The following is a 20417-nucleotide window of genomic DNA, read 5'->3' as shown; positions in this document are numbered from 1 at the left end:
TTGGAGTCCTAGTGGACAACCATTTAAATAGGAGCCAGCCGTGTGCAGCAGCTGCCAAAAAAGCCAACACAGTTCTAGGCTGCATCAACAGAGGGAGAGAATCAAGATCACGTGAAGTGTTAATAGCACTTTATAAGGCCTTGGTAAGGCCACACTTGGAATACAGCATCTAATTTTGGTCGCTACAATATATACAAGTTGTTGAGACTCTAGAAAGAGTGCAGAGAAGAGCAACAAAGACGATTAGGCGACTGGAGGATAAAACATATGAAGAACAGTTGCAGGAACTGGGCATGTCTAGCTTAATGAAAAGAAGGACCAGGGGAGACATGATAGCAGTCTTCCAATATCTCAGGGGTTGCCCCAAAGAAGAGGGAGTCAAGCTATTCTCCAAAGCACCCGAGAGTAGAACAAGAAGCAATGGGTGGAAACTAATCAAGGAGAGAAGCAACTTAGAACTATGGAGGAATTTCCTGACAGTGAGGACAATTAACCAGTGGAACAGAAGTTGCCTCCAGAAGTTGTGGATGCACCATCACTGGAGGTTTTTAAGAAGAGATTGGACAGCCATTTGTCTGGAATGGGGTAAAGATTCCTGCCTTGAGCAGGGGGTTAGACTAGAAGACCTCCCAGTGTCTCTTCCGGATCTGTGATTCTGCCTTTGCTGTTTTGTTAGTGGCGATTCCAGAAACCGCCGATTTAACAATTCCAAATTACAAGGGAGATTATTTTTTTAAAAGATTTTTTTCTATTTAACTGGGCCGGCCACAGGCTGAGCTTGGCTCACGCTGCACAAACAAAAGAGAATTATATAACAGCGAATTATACTTTGGGAAACGTTGATTCTAATCACTGTTAAACCAAGCTTGCCAAGACCTTGCAAAGCCATTTCAATTGGGAGGGTGGAAGGGGGAGATCAGTAGGTTACCCTTCCCCTTCCATTTAAACAGGAGCCAACCGTGTGTAGCAGCTGCCAAAAAAGCCAACACAGTTCTAGGCTGCATAAACAGAGCAATCACGTGAAGGGTTAGTACCACTTTATAAGGCCTTGGTAAGGCCACACTTGGAATACGGCATCCAGTTTTGGTCCCCACAATGTAAAAAAAGATGTGGAGACTCTAGAAAGAGTGCAGAGAAGAGCAACAAAGAGGATTAGGGGACTGGAGACTAAAACATATGAAGAACGGTTGCAGGAACTGGGCATGGCTGGTTTAATGAAAAGAAAGACTAGGGGAGACATGATAGCAGTCTTCCAATATTTGAGGGATTGTCTCAAAGAAGAGGGAGTCAAGCTATTCTCCAAAGCACCTGAGGGCAGGACAAGAAGCAATGGGTGGAAACTAACCAAGGAGAGAAGCAACTTAGAACTAAGGAGAAATTTCCTGACAGTGAGAACAATTAATCAGTGGAACAACTTGCCTCCAGAAGTTGTGAATGCTCCAACACTGGAAGTTTTTAAGAAGATGTTGGATAATCATTTGTCTGAAGTGGTGTAGGGTTTCCTGCCTAAGCAGGGGGTTGGACTAGAAGACCTCCAAGGTCCCTTCCAACTCTGCTATTCTATTCTATTCTATTCCATTCCATTCCATTCTAATTGTGGGCTCAGTTGCAATCCTTGTTTTGATTCAGGGTGTGATATTTTTGCATAGAAATGAATGGCTGAACTGGCTGTCACAGTCTTAACATTCAAATTGATTAGGCTTAAAACAAGGCCTGCCCCAAAGTACTCCACATCAAACTTTATTCATTCATTCAACCAATTTCGTTGTATACATGATGTACGATGACAATAAATGCTAGGCCATACTATACTATTGTATACATTCATTCATTCATATCCCACCTTTATCATTTTTATAAATAACTCAAGGAGACAAACTTATGTATGTTTGTCCTTCCTCCTGATGGCTTTCATGGCTAAGGCGGGACTAGAACTCACTATTTCCTGATTCCTAGCCAAATCCAATTGTTTTCTTCAAAGATTAAATTTGGAGAATTGGTTTGGAATCTTCAGCTGTCCAACCAGCTGCTGCTTTTCTAAGACCCCCCAAAAAGAGGATTCCCACAGTTCAAAACAAGCCAGATTACGCCACTAGCAAACCCAGTTACATTAACTGACTTCTCCTAACACATTCAGCCCAACCCATAAGCCGTGTTCTAGCTTCATGGGAAGGCTTGATTTCTTGGGAAGTTAGATTTTCTACCACAACCCACAAACGTCTCAACTGCCTTTTCATTCAGATGATGAGTTTGTCGCGTGTACGCAGCCGCAAAAAAAAAATCTTTCCAGTCATCGGCTCCCCCTCCAGGGTAAATTGATGCAAAGGTACTTAAATGAAGAGTTTCTTGGTAGGTGAGGGTGCTGGGAGCTCTAGTTTTAGAACTTCCAGAGAACCACTTCCAAGAACAGATGTCGTAGCTTGATATAAGAGGGATTTGAGGCCCATCATTTTCAACTTAGGGATGTGGTGGCTCAGTAGGCTAAGACGCTGAGCTTGCCGATCAGAAAGGTCGGCAGTTCGGCGGTTCGATTCCCCAGCGCCGCGTAATGGAGTGAGCTCCCGTGACTTGTCCCAGCTTCTGCCAACCTAGCAGTTCGAAAGCACGTAAAAAATGCAAGTAGAAAAATAGGGACCACCTTTGGTGGGAAGGGAACAGCCTTCCGTGCGCCTTCGGGGGAGTTGAGTCATGCCGGCCACATGACCACGGAGACGTCTTCGGACAGCGCTGGCTCTTCGGCTTTGAAACAGAGATGATCAGCGCCCCCTAGAGTCGGGAACGGCTAGCACTGCTGTGCAAGGGGAACCTTTACCTTTACCTATTTTCAACTTTCTCTTTGCCCACTGCCGGAACGCAGGTAGTCCTTGACTTACGACCATTTGTTTAGTGACCATTTGAAGTCACAAAAGAACTGGAAAAAAGTGATTTAGAACCTGTTTGTCCCCTAATCAGAATTTGAATAGTTGGCAACTGATTCATATTTACGATGGAAGCAGCTCCCGGGGGTCACGGGACCAACCTTCCCAAATGGCTTCCTACAAGCAAACGCTTGTGTGTGTGTGTGTGTGTGTTTAAGTCAGATTTGCTTAATGACGGCATCATTCCTCTTAACAACGGCAGTGTTTCGCTTAACAACTGTGGCAAAAATAGCAATAGCAATAGCAGATTTTTATATACCGCTTCATAGGGCTTTCAGCCCTCTCTAAGCAGTTTACAGAGTCAGCATATCGCCCCCAACAACAATCCGGGTCCTCATTTTACCCACCTCGGAAGGATGGAAGGCTGAGTCAACCCTGAGCCGGTGAGATTTGAACAGCCGAACTGCTGATCTAGCAGTCAGCTGAAGTAGCCTGCAGTGCTGCACTCTACCCACTGCGCCACCTCGGCTCTTTATAAAAATGGGACAAAACTCATCGGATTTGCTAAACAATGGAAATGTTGGGGCCTAAGGAGAGAAATACCTGTACTTGCCTTCTTGGGTAGCTGGCTCTGAGCCCTGAATGCCAACGACTTAGAAGAAGAAGAAGAAAAAAATTCTTATTTCTCTCGACTTGGCCTGGACTGACCCCCGCCGTTGCTATCTTACCTACGTTCCCGAGAAAATAAATCCTGCTTCCCCTTCCTTCTTTCTTTCTTTCCATCCCTTCCAACCCCAAAGAAAAGCAGCTCAGCTAGCTTAATTCGGCAGGAGCTGATCCCGAAGGCAAAAACAATCCGAAACTGCAACCGTAAAGTGAGCGAACCCTGGGCCAAACTTTGACGACGCACGACGCCTGGACCTCAGCTGCCCCGTTGGCTCCTGAGAGGTGCAGGGAAAGAATTGGAGTGGAATCAAAACACACCCTGGGGTGACAAAAGAACAACGCGCAGTGGGCAGCCGCTGAATCTATTTGCCCAGCCGGCAGGAGAAACGAGGAGTTTTCTCCCGCCACTGGTTTGCATTTCAACGCCGGAGCAGATGGGCACGCCGGGAGTCCGGTTGGCATTGCGTAACCCACTGGATCTCCTCCGCCACATCCTCCCTTCGCTCCGTCTTCGTTCAGGTCCCGCAAAGTAGCCAGGACGGCCGTTTCCCCATCGGTGAGACAACTTTGCTGCCGACGGAGTCTCTCCGTCGTGAGGGCGGTGTTTTCGTCGAGTCTACCTCGTGCCACCCAAGACCGCCATGCCGTTTGCCGAACTTCTGGACCAAGTGGGTGGTATGGGACGCTTCCAAGTCCTCAACGTAGCCCTGCTGTGTTTTCCGATGCTCCTGATGGCAGCTCACAACCTCTTGCAGAATTTCACAGCCGGGATTCCCGGGCATCACTGCCGGGTGGCGCCAAGCAAAGGGTGCGCCGACGGGAATGCCACGGGAAACGCGGATTGCCGGGCGCTGCTGAGGGCGTTCATCCCCCAGGATGAGGCCTGGAGGCCGGAGAAGTGTTGGCGTTTTGTCACCCCCCAATGGCAGCTGTTGGGGTTGAACTCAACGGGACGGGAGCCAACGGAGGCCGAGCAGGAGCCGTGTCTGGATGGGTGGACCTATGAAAGGACAGTCTTCACATCCACCATTATAACCGAGGTAAGAAGAATGCTCGCTTATTGACGTGGTGGAAGGTCGCTAGGCTCCTCCTTAGACATATTAACAGAGTTGGAAGGGACCTTGGAGGTCATCTAGTGCAACCCATTGCCCAAGCAGGAGACCCTACACCGTTTCTGACAGAGGGCAGTCCAGTCTCTTCTTAAAAGCTTCTAGGGATGAAGCTCCCACAACTTCTGAAGGCAACTTCTGTTCCATGGGTTGATTGTTCTCCCTGTCAGGAAATTCCTCCTTGTTTCCAGGTTGAATCTCTCCTTGGTCAGTTTCCATCCATTGTTCCTTCTCTGGTGCTTTGGAAAATAGCTTGGCCCCCTTCCTCCTCTCTGTGGCAGCCCCTCAAAGATTGAAAGATGCTCTCCCCTGGTCCTTCTCTTCACTAGACTAGCCAGGCCCAGTTCCTGCAACTGTTCACCTTTGGTGGGAAGGGAACAGCGCTCCATGCACCTTTGGAGTTGAGTCATGCTGGCCACATGACCACGGAGACGTCTTCGGACAGCGCTGGCTCTTCGGCTTTGAAATGGAGATGAGCACCACCCCCTAGAGTCGGGAATGACTAGCACATATGTGCGAGGGAAACACTATGTGATAGTGTCCTTCTTGAACAGGGGGTTGGACCAGATGAACTCCAAGGTCCCCTCCAAGCCTGTTATTCTGTCTTCTTGGTTCTCATATCTTGGGCATGATGTTCTTCTGAACTTCACAGGTCCTTTTAGCCCTTCTCTCTCTGTTTGGAGGGCCAACGTCCATCCGTGTTGTGGATTACGATATTTCTATTCCTGTCCTCCTGCAGTGGGACCTGGTGTGCGATTTCCGGAGCCTCCAGCAGTTGGCTCAGTCTATCTACATGGCTGGTGTGCTGGTGGGTGCCATCATCTTTGGGGGCCTCTCTGACAAGTAAGAAGTAGATATTTTTTTTCCTTTGAAAAGAAACCAGCTTCTTTTGACCATTATTGGAAGCTTGGTGGTTGTGACAACGGATCCATCAAACATTGATTCGCAGTCTAATGCCACAGTGATGTCTTGTTGAAAGTAACTTTGTTAAGCAAAGCTCTTTTGGAGACAAAATGATGAAGGGGTTATACTCTTTATATAGATATTTATACTCTATCTATCTATCTATCTATCTATCTATCTATCTATCTATCAATCTATCTGATAGAGATAAATAGATAGATAGATAGATAGATAGATAGATAGATGACAGATAGATAGATAGATGGATAGATAGATAGATGACAGATAGATAGATAGATAGATAGATAGATGACAGATAGATAGATAGATAGATAGATAGATAGATAGATAGATAGATAGACAGACAGATAGATGAATGTATAGATGATGTATGTATTTATATATGGATAGATAGACAGATAGATGATAGATAATGATGAATTTAATGTATGTATGTATATATGGATAGAGATGATAGACAGATGATAGATGATAGATGATAGATAGATAGATAGATAGATAGATAGATAGATAGATAGATAGATAGATAGATAGATAGATAGATGAATGAATGCATAGATGATGTATATATGGATATATGGATAAATGATAGACAGACAGACAGACAGATGATAGATAATGATGAATGTATGTATGTACGTATGTACGTATGTACGTATGTATGTATGCATGCATGCATAGATAGATAGATCTGTGTGTGTGTGTGTGTGTGTGTGTGTGTATACACAAACACACATATATTGTATAACCCACTTATCATTTTTGTCCCCCAAACAGATGAATATACATTCATCTTTCCTTGCACATTTCCTTTATATGTTTTTCCTAGTCCATCTTTATTTTTTTTAGCTTTGGGTTTTTAAACTTTTAATAAAAAAATTAGGATTGAAAGAACCCAGAGTCTTGAAGGGTACTAACTCCCTACAGATAGTCCTTGATTTATGACCACAATTTCCATGGCTAAAGAAGGCAGCTGTTAAGTGAATTTCCCCCCATTTTATGACCTTTCGCACCACAGTGGTTAAGGGAAACTCAGTCACACGGTCGTTAAGCGAATCTGGCTTCCCCATTGAGTTTGCTTGTCCGAAGGTTGCAAAAGGGGATCGTGTTGACCCCGGGACACTGCCCTAAATACATACCAGTTGCCAAGCATCCAAATTTTGATCATGCCACCATTCAGTCATAAGTACGAGGACCTGTCCTATATCGCTTTCCTTCAACGCCATTGTGACTTTGAATGGCCACTAAATTAATGGTCATAAGGTGAGGACTAGCTGTACTTTCCTCTGGCCATCCATCTCCCCTCTATTCTTCTTCAGGACGGGGACACGCGCACAGACACCCTCATGATATTTTCACAGTGCCACAAACACACCAGGTTGATGTATATTTATTTTTCCTCCTTGTAGATTCGGGCGGAAGGCTTTACTTCTTTGGTCGTGTTTCCAGATGGCCGTTTCTGGATCCTGCACGGCGTTCGTCCCCAGCTTCAGCGCTTACTGTGTCTTGCGCTTCCTAACCGGCATGGCTGTTTCCGGGGTTGGCCTCAATTGTGTCTCCTTGTGTAAGTTCTCTCCCTCTGGCAACTCCAAATACGACGCCTCCTGCAAAACGGCTGGCTGGGGGATTCTGGGAGTGGAATTCCACCCATCTTAATGCATGCTGGTTGGGGGATTCTGGGAGTTGAAGTCCACCCATCTTAAAGCATGCTGGCTGTGGGATTCTGGGAGCTGGCTGGGGGATTCTGGGAGTTGAAGTCCACCCATCTTAAAGCAGGCTGGCTGGGGGATTCTGGGAGTTGAAGTCCACCCATCTTAAAGCACGCTGGCTGGGGGATTATGGGAATTGAAGTCCACCCATCTTAAAGCATCCTGGCTGGGGGATTCTGGGAGTTGAAGTCCACCCACCTTAAAGCACGCTGGCTGGGGGATTCTGGGAGTTGAAGTCCACCCATCTTAAAGCATCCTGGCTGGGGGATTCTGGGAGTTGAAGTCCACCCATCTTAAAGCATCCTGGCTGGGGGATTCTGGGAGTTGAAGTCCACCCATCTTAAAACATGCTGGCTGGGGGATTCTGGGAGTTGAAGTCCACCCATCTTAAAGCATCCTGGCTGGGGAATTCTGGGAGTTGAAGTCCATCCATCTTAAAGCATGCTGGCTGGGGGATTCTGGGAGTTGAAGTCCATCCATCTTAAAGCACGCTGGCTGGGGGATTATGGGAGTTGAACTCCACCCATCTTAAAGCATCCTGGCTGGGGGATTCTGGGAATTGAAGTCCACCCATCTTAAAGCAGGCTGGCTGGGGGATTCTGGGAGTTGAAGTCCCCATCTTAAAGCATCCTGGCTGGGGGATTCTGGGAGTTGAAGTCCACCCATCTTAAAACATGCTGGCTGGGGGATTCTGGGAGTTGAAGTCCACCCATCTTAAAGCATGCTGGCTGGGGAATTCTGGGAGTTGAAGTCCACCCATCTTAAAGCATGCTGGCTGGGGAATTCTGGGAGTTGAAGTCCATCCATCTTAAAGCATGCTGGCTGGGGAATTCTGGGAGTTGAAGTCCATCCATCTTAAAGCATGCTGGCTGGGGAATTCTGGGAGTTGAAGTCCACCCATCTTAAAGCATGCTGGCTGGGGGATTCTGGGAGTTGAACTCCATCCATCTTAAAGCATGCTGGCTGGGGGATTCTGGGAGTTGAAGTCCATCCATCTTAAAGCATGCTGGCTGGGGAATTCTGGGAGTTGAACTCCACCCATCTTAAAGCATGCTGACTGGGGAATTCTGGGAGTTGAAGTCCATCCATCTTAAAGCATCCTGGCTGTGGGATTCTGGGAGTTAAAGTCCACCCATCTTAAAGCACGCTGGCTGTGGGATTCTGGGAATTGAAGTCCACCCATCTTAAAGCATCCTGGCTGTGGGATTCTGGGAGTTGAAGTCCACCCATCTTAAAACATGCTGGCTGTGGGATTCTGGGAGTTGAAGTCCACCCATTTTAAAGCATGCTGGCTTTAGGATTCTGGGAGTTGAAGTCCACCCATCTTAAAGCATCCTGGCTGTGGGATTCTGGGAGTTGAAGTCCACCCATCTCAAAACATGCTGGATGGGGAATTCTGGGAGTTGAAACCAGACTTAATAGCACGACTGTGGGAGGGATCTTGGAGTCTTAGAGAACCAGCTAAATAGGAGCCAGTAGTGTGCAGAGGCAGCCAAAAAAGCCAATGCAATCCTAAATTGCATTAACAGAGGGATACAATCAAGATCAATGGGGGTACTAATACCACTCTATCCAGTTTTGGTAAGGCCACACTTGGAATATTGCATCCCGTTTTGGTCACTACACTATAAAAAGAATATTGAGGCTCTAGAAAGAGTGCAGAGAAGAGCAACCAGGATGATTAGGGGGCTGAAGGCTAAAACATATGAAGAACGGTTGCAGGAATTGGGCATGGCTAGTCTAGTGAAGAGAAGGACCAGGGGAGACAGGATAGAAGTCTTCCAATATTTGAGGGGCTGCCACAGAGAAGAGAAAGGGGGTCAAGATATTCTCCAAAGCACCAGAAGGCCAGACAAGGAATAATGGATGGAAACTGACCAAGGAGAGATTCAACCTGGAAATAAGGAGGAATTTCCTGACAGGGAGAACAATCCACCCATGAAACAGAAGTTGCCTTCGGAAGTTGTGGGAGCTTCATCCCTGGAAGCTTTCAAGAAGAGACTGGACTGCCCATCTGTCAGAAATGGTGTAGGGTCTCCTGCTTGGGCGAGGGAGGTTGGGCTAGATGACCTCCAAGGTCCCTTCCAACTCTGTTCCATCTTTTTTTCTAGCTGTGGAGTGGACACCGATGCATTCCCGAGCCACGGTCAGCATGGTAACTGGGTACAGCTACAGCCTTGGGCAGTTCATCCTCGCAGGAGTGGCGTACGCCATCCGGGACTGGCGTTGGCTTCAGTTGGCTGTGTCCATCCCCTATTTTGCCTTCTTCCTCTATGGCTGGTAGGTGGTTTGCAACCTTTGCAACTGAAGATGCTGTACGGCAAGAGTACGGCATTCAGTTTTGGTTCCCCCAGATGTAAAACAGATGTGGAGACTCTGGAAAGAGGGCAGAGAAGAGCAAGAAAAAGGATTAGGGGACTGGAGGCTAAAATGTATGAAGAACGGTTGCAGGAACTGGGGATGTCTAGTTTGATGAAAAGAAGGACTAGGGGAGATTTTTAATGCTCTATCTATGAAATGGCCACTTTTCCACAGAAGCACCTTGATTTCCCAACAAGGAGCTGGAATAGTCCTAATTGTCTCCAGAGAGATGATTTACTCTCTGGAGACAAATACTGTGGGGGTAAGACATCCCTAACAACCCTCAGTGTGTGTGTTCTGTTAAGATACAGCCTTAAAATGGCTTCTACTGTACAGCGCAGCAGAGTTGCCATGGTAACGGCTTCACAGTAATCCAAAAGGGGGCTCCCTCTGGTAAAGGGGAAAATATGACATGGCCACTTTTCCGCAGAAGCACCTAGATGTAAAAAAGATGCGGAGACTCTGGAAAGAGTGCAGAGAAGAGCAACAAAGAGGATGAGGGGACTGGAGGCTAAAACATAGGAAGAACGGTTGCAGGAACTGGATAGGTCTAGTTTAATGAAAAGAAGGACCAGGGGAGACATGAGAGCAGTCTTCCAATATCTCAGGGGCTGCCCCAAAGAAGAGGGAGTCAAGCTATTCTCCAAAGCACCTGAGGGTAGGACAAGAAGCAATGGGTGGAAACTAATCAAGGAGAGAAGCAACTTAGAACTAAGGAGAAATTTCCCGACAGTCAGAACAATTAATCAGTGGAACAGAAGTTGCCTCCGGAAGTTTTGAACGCTCCAACACTGGGAGTTTTTAAGAAGAGGTTGGATAACCATTTGTCTGAAGTGGTGTAGGGGTTTCCTGCCTGAGCAGGGGGTCAGACTAGAAGACCTCCAAGGTCCCTTCCAACTCTGTTATTCTATTTTATTCTAAGAGTGGGACATTAATTTTCCCGCATGAGAAACTGGGACTAGTGTGGAAGGCGAACCAAGAAGGCTCTGAAGCAGTGGTGAAATTCAATTTTTTAAACTACTGGTTCTGTGGGCGTGGCTTGGTGGGCGTGGTGTGGCTTGGTGGGCGTGGCAGGGGAAGGATACTGCAAAATCTCCATTCCCACCAGGGGTGGGTTGTTGCCGGCATTACTGTCGGTTCGGCGCGCAAAAAAAGGAATGGGGAAGGGATGGAGACTTTGCAGTATCCTTCCCCTGCCACGCCCACCAAGCCACGCCCACAGAACCGGTAGTAAAAAAAAATTGAATTTCACCACTGGTTTTTATGTGTTAATATCTGTTATTATTTTTTCGATGGTCTTCCTTTTTTGTAAACGGTGCACCCCGACAATACACTGTATTCAAAAAAACGCTTATGAATAAAGCTTTTTTTTAAAAAGAGAAAAAGAATTGGCTCTACAACTTGGCGGCAAGCTACGTCGCCGATACAGGTAGTCCTCGACTTATGACGACGGCGATGACTCAGGAGCCTGGGCTGAAAGAAGGAAAAACAGGGCAGAATGAGAGAGGGTGGGGGGAAAAGAGATCCATAGAATGAAAATTAGGGAGATGCTTCTCTTCACCAAAATTTGCCGGCTTTCAACCCATGGGCTGTTTCTGCCCGGCCCCTCTTGTTTCCACCGCTCTTCCGTTTCTCTCTCGGGCAGGTGGTTCCGAGAGTCTGCCCGCTGGTATGCCACGATGGGCAAACTCGACCAGGCGCTGAAAGAGCTGCAGAAGGTCGCTCGGACGAATGGGAAAAAGGATTGCCAGGAGAAGCTCAGCCTGGAGGTATAAGATCCAGAAAGCAATGTAGCTTTCTTAGGCAAGCATGAAGGGATTTCCTTTCCTTTCTCCTCCTTTCCTTTCCTTTCTCCTTTCCCCCTTCTCTTCTCTTCCCTTCCCCTCTCTCCATCCCTCCCCTCATTCTCAAAAATGATGAACGTATCTGATACTCCTTCCTTCTGCTATTTGCCTCACAAGAACCACCCTGTGAGGTGAATTGGGCTGAGACAGGGGGACTGGCCCATAGTCACCAGCTGGCTTTCATGCTTAAGATGGAATTCTCTGGATTCTAGCTGATGCCTTCACCATTAGACACCAAACTGTCTCTTCATCCATCCATCCATTAATCCATCCATCCACGCACCCACTCACCCATTAGTACTTCCATCCATCCACCCACCCACCCATCCATGAATTCTTCCATCCACCCACCCAGCCATCCACGAATCCTTCCATCCATCCATCCGTCCATCCATCCATCCATCCATCCATCCATCCATCCATCCATCCATCCATCTATTAATCCATCCATCCTTTAATCCATTCATCCATCTATCCATCCGATCTATCCATCCATCCACCCATCCATCCATTAATCCTTCCATCCACCCATCTACAAATCCATCCATCCATTAATCCATCCATCCATCCATCCATCCATCCATCTATTAATCCATCCATCCATTATTCCATCCATCCATTAATCCATCCATCCATTAATCCATCCATCCATCCATCCACCCACCCACCCACCCATTAGTACTTCCATCCACCCACCCACCCATCCATGAATCCTTCCATCCTTCCATCCATCCATCCATCCATCTATTAATCCATCCATCCATCCATCCTTTAATCCATTCATCCATCTATCCATCCATCGATCTATCCATCCATTAATCCATCTATTCATCCACCCATCCATCCATTAATCCTTCCATCCACCCATCTACAAACCAATCCATCCATTAATCCATCCATCCATCCATCTATCCATCCATCCATCCATCCATCTATTAATCCATCCATCCATTATTCCATCCATCCATTAATCCATCCATCCACCCACCCACCCACCCATTAGTACTTCCATCCATCCACCCACCCATCCATTAATCTTTCCATCCACCCACTCACCCAACCATTAATTCTTCCATTCATCCACCCACCCATCCATCTGTCCATCTGTCCATCCATTAATCCATCCATCTATTAATCCATCCATCCATCAATCCATCCATCCATCGATCTATCTATCTATCCATTAATCCATCCATCCATTAATCCACCCACCCACCCATTAATCCTTCCAGCCATCCACCCATCCACCCATCTGTCCATCCATCCATTAATCCATCCATCTATTAATCCATCCATCCATCTATCCATCCATTAATCCATCCGTCCGTCCATTAATCCATCCATCCATTCCATCCTGCGCTATTCTCCATGCCAAAAGTTCCAAGCACCTGGAAATAGGTAGCAGATCAAAATTTGTCCATTGATCATTTAATCTTTGCAAATTCTGACAAAGGAGCTTTGTGGCGCCCAAAACAGCCAATTCTTTTTCGGCCTGTTTTCCCAGGTTTTGAAAGCCAGTCTCCAGACACATAATTCCTCAGCCAACACCAAGTTCCCGGTGGCTGATTTGGTGCGGACGCCGTCCCTGCGCCGAGTCACTTTATGCCTTTCCTTCGTCTGGTAAGCAAAGCGGAAGGAAGATACCCCAAAAGAGAAACCGGGGGGGGGGGGGAGGGAGCAAAGCAAAGCTTTAATTCTTCTTGGCTTCGTGAATATAGGTAGTCCTCAACTTACGACTAAGGGACGTGGTGGCTCAGTGGCTAAGATGCTGACCTTGTCGATCAGAAAGGTCGGCAGTTCAAATCCCTAGCGCCACGTAACGGAGTGAGTTCCTGTTACGTCTCTCAGCTTCTGCCAACCTAGCAGATTGAAAGCACGTGAAAATGCCCAAGGCAGAACTAGAACTCACCATCTCCTAGTGCTCAGCCCAAAGTCACCCAGTTGCCATTCAACCCTAAGATAGAACTAGAACTCACCATCCCCTAGTGGTCAGCCCAAAGTCACCCAGTTGCCTTTCCACCCTAAGGCAGAACTAGAACTTACCATCTGCTCAGCCCAAAGTCATCCAATTGCCTTTCAACCCTAAGGCAGAACTAGAACTCACCATCTCCTAGTGCTCAGCCCAAAGTCACCCAGTTGCCTTTCAACCCTAAGGCAGAACTAGAACTCAACATCCCCTAGTGCTCAGCCCAAAGTCACCCAGTTGCCATTCAACCCTAAGGCAGAACTAGAACTCACCATCCCCTAGTGCTTAGCCCAAAGTCACCCAGTTGCCTTTCAATCCTAAGGCAGGACTAATCAGCACCACAAACATTTTAATTTCTTTAAATCCATTGGCCACTCTAGGTTCTCCACCAGCTTTGCCTATTATGGTCTGGCGATGGACCTGCAGAATTTTGGCGTCAGCATCTACCTTATCCAGGTGATCTTCGGCGCAGTAGACATTCCGGCAAAGTTGGTGGCTTTCCTTGTGATCTGCTATTCCGGCCGTCGCAACGCTCAGGCGTTAAGCCTCATCTTAGCTGGGCTGTCCATCGCGGGGAATATCTTTGTGTCCCATGGTAAGTTTCCAGGACTGGACTGACCGATAGTTTTATTTCTGCAAAATAAGCAAAATAATTTCACAGTTTATCTTTCTTCTTGTTCTGACCGAGGCTTCCCGAGAGCATGAAGCAAACTCCTTGTCCCAACAAAAAACCCTTTTATTAATTGACTGTGAATTCCGCTCCTTCACATTCAGCAAAATCTTTCGAGGGAGGATTTACGGTCACAGACCTTATCTGGCTTGGAGAGCTGCCAGGCCAATCTCTGCACAACTTGGCCAGGAGTCTTGGAGAGTCACGAACCAATGAAGCGAATTAATGGACTCCTGCAAACTCCACTCCCCTTTCGCTCCTCTTTTATTTCCTCTGGGAGGGGCCATTCACCGTCCATCTGTGGCATTCCTCCCAAGTCGACCCCTGTTCTTTAGCTGTTCCCTTTGTCTGGCAACTCTGCGCATGCGCACACTGGGAACAGGCTCCAGCTGTTTGCCTGCCTCACTGATGTCTGACTCCGAAGGCAGCTGATAACTGTCAGATGGCCCTGGCCCCCTCTCTGCCTCCGACACAGAGCCCTCCTCAGAGCCTTCCCCAGACTCCAGGACTGGCCCAGGTTCCTCCCCAACCCTCCTCACTGTCCGAATCTGCCGCCAGCTCCGCTGATGGGCCACAACAGATATGCTGATTAACCCTTAGGACCTTCCAAACTAATATAAGTAGGGTGCTGAACTAGAACTCGCCTCCTCCCAGTTTCTGATTCGGCACCTTCATCAAGAAACTGAAATCCCATCAGGACAACACCCAGTTGACGTTCTGATCTTTTCTAGATATGCAGATCCTAAGGACCATCTTTGCTGTCTTTGGAAAAGGATGTCTGGGGGCATCTTTCAGCTGCGTCTTTTTATACACTGGAGAACTCTACCCTACAGTGATCAGGTACCACTCAGCGATATTCTGGGATAATGTTAGAAGCTCCCGCCAAACAGTTTGCCTCTGAAAACATGGGTGGTTGGCTTTCGTTGCAACATAACTGTGGAATTAAAGAGAGGGAAATCTCAGAATAACAGAATGCAGGAAGTCCTCAATCTACGACCACAACTGAGCCCAATATTTATGTCGTTAAGTGAGACATTTTGTTAAGGGAGTTTTGCGCCATTTTACAAACTTTTCTTGCCACATTGGTTAAGTGAATCACTCATCATCCTCATTTAACGGCCCCATAATAATCCCTTGCGGGGGTGGAGTCGGGGCAACGGAATGGAGCTAGCAGAGTGTTTAATGGCCCGATGCCCTTCTTGTTGCCAACGCGGAGTTTTGTTCAGCAGAGATATTCTCAGTGTGCCGAGAGAAAGAGATAAATATCTGCCTCTACCTAGGATTGAACTCACAGCCTCCTGATTGTGAGGTGAGAACTCCACTTTTAGGCCACCGCACCACTCTGCTCAGTGAATCACTGCAGCTGTTAAACTACTAACGAGGTTGTTAAGTGAATCGGGCTTCCCCCTTGACTTGGCTTGTACAGACATTCGGAAAAGGCAATCACATGACTCCTGGACACTGCAACCGTCATAAATGTGAGTCAGCGAGTCAAGTGTCTGCATGTAAATCATGTGACCCCGGGGACGCTGCAAGAGACGTCATGCATGTCTCACTTGAACGACCATACTGCTTAACAATGAGTTTTCCAACTCTCTCTATCGTGCTTTGTAAATCGAGGAGTAACTGTATGCTATAACTCCCAAGCACCCTGGCCAGGTGCAAGGAGTATTGGGAGTTGTAGTACCACCACACCCAGAGAACTGAGTTGGTGAAGGGTGAGTTTAACTAAAACTTAATTCTTCCCTCTGTTTTGCACGTTAGGCAAACTGGGATGGGCTTTGGGAACACCATGGCGCGTATCGGGGGGATCGTGGCCCCTCTGGTGAGGATGACCAGCGAGTATTTCCCATCCCTTCCGCTTGTCATCTATGCCACGGCCCCAATCGTCTCCGGGATGGCCGCCTGTTTCCTGCCCGAGACTTTAAATGTTCCGCTACCAGATACAATAGAAGACGTAGAGAGCAGGTCAGTAATAATAGGACTTGCTAGTCCTTGTTTGTTGTGTGTTTAATTGCAGCTAGAAAATTCTAGGTGCTGTTGTGGCCCGTCAGCGGCAAGCAGAGCTGGCAGCAGATTCAGACAGTGAGGAGGGTTGGGGAGGAACCTGGGCCAGTCCTGGAGTCTGGGGAAGGCTCTGAGGAGGGCTCTGTGTCGGAGGCAGAGAGGGGGCCAGAGCCGTCTTGACAATTATCAGCTGCCTTCTGAGTCAGACATCAGTGAGGCAGGCAAACAGCTGGAGCCTGTTCCCAGTGTGCGCATGCGCAGAGTTGCCAGACAAAGGGAACAGCTAAAGAACAGGGGTCGACTTGGGAGGAATGCCACAGATGGACGGTGAATGGCCCCTCCCAGAGGAAATAAAAGAGGAGCGAAAGGGGAGTGGTGTTTGCAGGAGGTAATTAGTTCTGCAGAGATTGGCCTGGCAGCTCTCCAAGCCAGATAAGGTCTGTGACTGTAAATCCTCCCTGGAAAGACTTTGCTGGATGTGAAGGAGCAGAATTCACAGTCAATTAATAAAAGGGTTTTTTTGTCAGGACCAGGAGTTTGCTTCAGGCTCTTGGGAAGCCTCGGTCAGAACAGTTGGTGGGAGGGAGGGGAAGAAACTTGAAGGAACCGTTTTAGTAGACAGTCGGTGTCAGGCAAATCAAAAGTCACATGTTTGAATCAATAAGCCAAGATCCATCAACTTTGGGACTTGATTTAGTTCAGTGTTTCTCAACCGTGACAACTTTAGCCTACAGTTTCCTTGGAAAGATTTTTCATTTGATTTGCCATTGCCTCCTTTCTAGGGCTGAGAGCAAGGGACAGGCACAGGGTCACCCAAATGCCTTTCATGCCTAAGACAGGACTAGAACTCACCCTCTCCTGGTGATTGGCCCAAAGCTACCCAGCTCGCCTTTCATGCCTAAGGTGGGACTAGAACTCCCCACATCCTGGGGATTAAAGTCACATAGATGGCTTTCATGCCTAAAGCGGGACTAGAACTCCCTGTCTCCTGGTGATTAGTCCAAAGTCACTCAGGCAGCTTTCATACTTAAGGTAGAACTACAACTCACCATCTCCTGGTGATTGGCCCAAAGTCACCCAGCTGGCTTTCACGCCTAAAGAAGGACTAGAACTCCCTGTCTCCTGGTGATTGGCCCAAAGTCACTCAGGCAGCTTTCATACTTAAGGTAGAACTACAACTCACCATCTCCTGGTGATTGGCCCAAAGTCACCCAGCTGGCTTTCACGCCTAAAGAAGGACTAGAACTCCCTGTCTCCTGGTGATTGGCCCAAAGTCACTCAGGCAGCTTTCATACTTAAGGTAGAACTACAACTCACCATCTCCTGGTGATTGGCCCAAAGTCACCCAGCTGGCTTTCATGCCTAAAGAAGGACTATAACTCCCTGTCTCCTGGTGATTGGCCCAAAGTCACTCAGGCAGCTTTCATACTTAAGGTAGAACTACAACTCACCTTCTCCTGGTGATTGGCCCAAAGTCACCCAGCTGGCTTTCATGCCTAAAGAAGGACTAGAACTCCCTGTCTCCTGGTGATTGGCCCAAAGTCACTCAGGCAGCTTTCATACTTAAGGTAGAACTACAACTCACTTTCTCCTGGTGATTGGCCCAAAGTCACCCAGCCAGTATTTATGTCTAAGGCAGCTCTAGAACTCACAATCTCCTGGTTTCCAGCCTAGCGTCTTGACCACTGCAAACAAACTACCTTTCAATATGTTGTGTTACTTCGCCAAGCGGATGCCTTAAACTGCCCCCTCTGCCTTTAAATCCTCCTTCCTCTTTTAATTGCCCTGTCTTAGGAGCGTGGAGAAAGAAAAGAGAGAAAACGGCGGAAAAGACGAGGTTTGTCATCCAGGCGCAGTTCTCCTGGATATGAAAGAAATGAAAGAGACGGAGAAAGATTCCAGGCTACCAGAAAACCTGGGAAATAGAGACACGGGAGGAGTCGGAATGGAAGTTTCCTCTGATACCCCCAAAGGAGCCATCACGATTCCCAATGCATTAGGATAACGTTGTTAAACTCAGTAATAGCGCATTAAAGAAACGTCTTGCTTTCTTATAGCATATCCAAGTGGAGGCATTTGCTAAGTAGAAAATTCTAAATAGGGGGGTGAGCAATCAAGATTGACCCAGAGATTGGTTTCAAAGTCTGTCTGCAACTAATCGGGCTTTTAATATCAACAATTGGTTCCTCTTCCTTGCTGGGGGGGGGGGAGGAGGAGGAGGAGGAGGAGGAGGAGGAGGAGGAGGAGGAGGAGGAGGAAGAAGAAGAAGAAGAAGAAGAAGAAGAAGAAGAAGAAGAAGAAGAAGAAGAAGAAGAAGAAGAAGAAGAAGAAGAAATAGTAGTAGTAGTAGTAGTAGTAGTAGTAGTAGTAGTAGTAGTAGTGGTAGTGGTAGTGGTAGTAGTATTTGTTTGCTACCTGTATTGTTTTTACAAAGACCTCAAGGCAGCCAGCATATCCAACACAGCTTTCTCCTGTTTTCCCCACAACAACAACCCTGTGAGGTGGGTTGGGCTGAGAGAGAGGGACTGGTCCAAAGTCACCCAGCTGGCTTTCATACCTAAGGCGGAACTAGAACTCACCATCTCCTGGTGATTGGCCCAAAGTTACCCAGCCAGCTTTCGTACCATAGGTGGGACTAGAACTCACCGTCTCCTGGTGATTGGCCCAAAGACAGTCTTTGGTGTCAAAGGCGGGACTAGAACTCACCATCTCCTGGTGATTGGCCCAAAGTTACCCAGTAAGCTTTTGTTCCAAAGGCGGGACTAGAACTCACCGTCTCCTGGTGATTGGCCCAAAGTCAGTCTTTGGTGTCAAAGGCGGGACTAGAACTCACCATCTCCTGGTGATTGGCCCAAAGTTACCCAGTAAGCTTTTGTTCCAAAGGTGGAACTAGAACTCACTGTCTCCTGGTGATTGGCCCAAAGTCAGTCTTTGGTGTCAAAGGCGGGATTAGAACTCACTGTCTCCTGTTGATTGGCCCAAAGTTACCCATCTGTCTTTCGTGCCAAAGGTGGGACTAGAACTCACTGTCTCCTGGTTTCCCAGCCTGATGCCTCAACCACTAGATTAAACTGGCTCTCGCTGATGGTATAATTATATAGCACCTACAACTTCTGGAGGCTAGCTGTTCCCTTGATTCAGGGGTGGGTTCCTGCCAGTTCCAACCTCTTCTATAGAAGAGGTTCCACAAATCTACCGGGCCGTTTAGAACCGGTTCCAGCTTCCTCCCCCCGCCCATCTGCACATTATCAAGATTAAGAGCGAGAGGAGGAATTCTGGGAGTTGAAGTCCACAAGTCTTAAAGCTGTCAAGTTTGAACACCCCTGGGGTTTTTTTTTCCTAAAGGGTTAGGGGTGCAAGGGTCTTGTAACTTGACAGCTTTAAGACTTGCACGCTTCAATGCCAGAGTTCCTGAACCAACATGACTGGAGGAGGAATTCTGGGAGTTGAAGTCCACAAGTCTTAAAGCTGTCAAGTTTGAACACCCCTTTTTTTTTTTTCTAAAGGGTTAGGGGTGCGAGGGTCCTGTAACTTGACAGATTTAAGACTTGCGTGCTTCAAATGCCAGAGTTCCTGAGCCAACCTTTTGATTGCTAAGCAAGAGCGTTGTTAAGTGAGTTTCACCACATTTTACAAGTTGGCCATGCCCACCCAGTCACATGGCTGGCAAGCCACTCCCAGCTGGTCACATGGCTGGCAAGCCACTCCCACCCAGTCACATGGCCGGCAAGCCACTCCCACAAAGCAGGCCACACCTACAGAAGAGGTTCTAAAAAATTTTTGAAACCCACCAGTGTCTTGATTAAATGTTCTCACTATCAGGAAATGTCTACTTAGTTCTAGGCTGCTTCTCTCCTCGGTTAGTTTCCATCTTGTCTTGCCCGCAGTTGCTTTGGAATTATGGAATAACAGATTTGGACCCTAATCCAACCCACTACATGGGCAGGAAACCCTACACCAGTGTTGGCGAAGCTTTTCGGCAGCGACTCCATAAACGGAAGCGGGCGCGTGCCAGAAATCAGAAGATCGCGTTCCCGGTTCCACTGATTAATTGTCGTCATTGTTGTCAGGAATTTTTTGGGAGAACTAAGGGGGTTTTGTTCCCTTTTTGTCCAACTTTAGTTCCCAAGGCAGCCCATTTAGGACGCTGCAAAGGAGACCAAAACAAAAATCTGATTTTAATTGCTGGTTTCTCTTGGCCATCTAGTGAGATTCGGACTTCGAAATGGAGAATCTGTGTTGCACATAACACACACACACACAAATCCCCCCCAAAAAACAGGCTCAATTGAACTGCCTCCAA

At 47.5% G+C, this 20417-nt stretch overlaps 1 protein-coding gene across 1 annotated transcript; it reads left to right on the top strand.

Moving 5' to 3' along the window:
* Positions 1-3872: 3872 nt before the first annotated feature.
* LOC148048729 (solute carrier family 22 member 6-A-like) lies at positions 3873-18173 on the top strand. The gene is made up of 10 exons (XM_087703716.1): positions 3873-4564; positions 5373-5476; positions 6967-7121; positions 9378-9546; positions 11273-11396; positions 12976-13091; positions 13818-14032; positions 14839-14947; positions 15872-16075; positions 17909-18173. Exons 1-10 carry the CDS (start codon positions 4166-4168, stop codon positions 18117-18119), a joined length of 1806 nt encoding a protein of 601 aa, XP_087559842.1. The 5' UTR covers positions 3873-4165; the 3' UTR covers positions 18120-18173.
* The last annotated feature ends 2244 nt before the right edge of the window (positions 18174-20417 follow it).

The sequence above is a fragment of the Thamnophis sirtalis genome, unplaced genomic scaffold (genome assembly GCF_051295495.1).
Source record: "Thamnophis sirtalis isolate CommonGarterSnake01/CBP01778 unplaced genomic scaffold, rThaSir2_p1.2 scaffold_2, whole genome shotgun sequence".
NCBI lineage: Eukaryota > Metazoa > Chordata > Lepidosauria > Squamata > Natricidae > Thamnophis > Thamnophis sirtalis.
This window is presented reverse-complemented; position numbering and strand designations above follow the sequence as displayed.

Coding starts and splice junctions, on each gene's coding strand:
- LOC148048729 (XM_087703716.1), top strand. CDS start 4,166: ATGCCGTTTGCCGAACTTCTGGACCAAGTGGGTGGTATGGGACGCTTC. Junction 9,547..11,272: donor GCCTTCTTCCTCTATGGCTG/GTAGGTGGTTTG, acceptor TCTCTCGGGCAG/GTGGTTCCGAGAGTCTGCCC. Junction 14,948..15,871: donor CTCTACCCTACAGTGATCAG/GTACCACTCAGC, acceptor TTTGCACGTTAG/GCAAACTGGGATGGGCTTTG.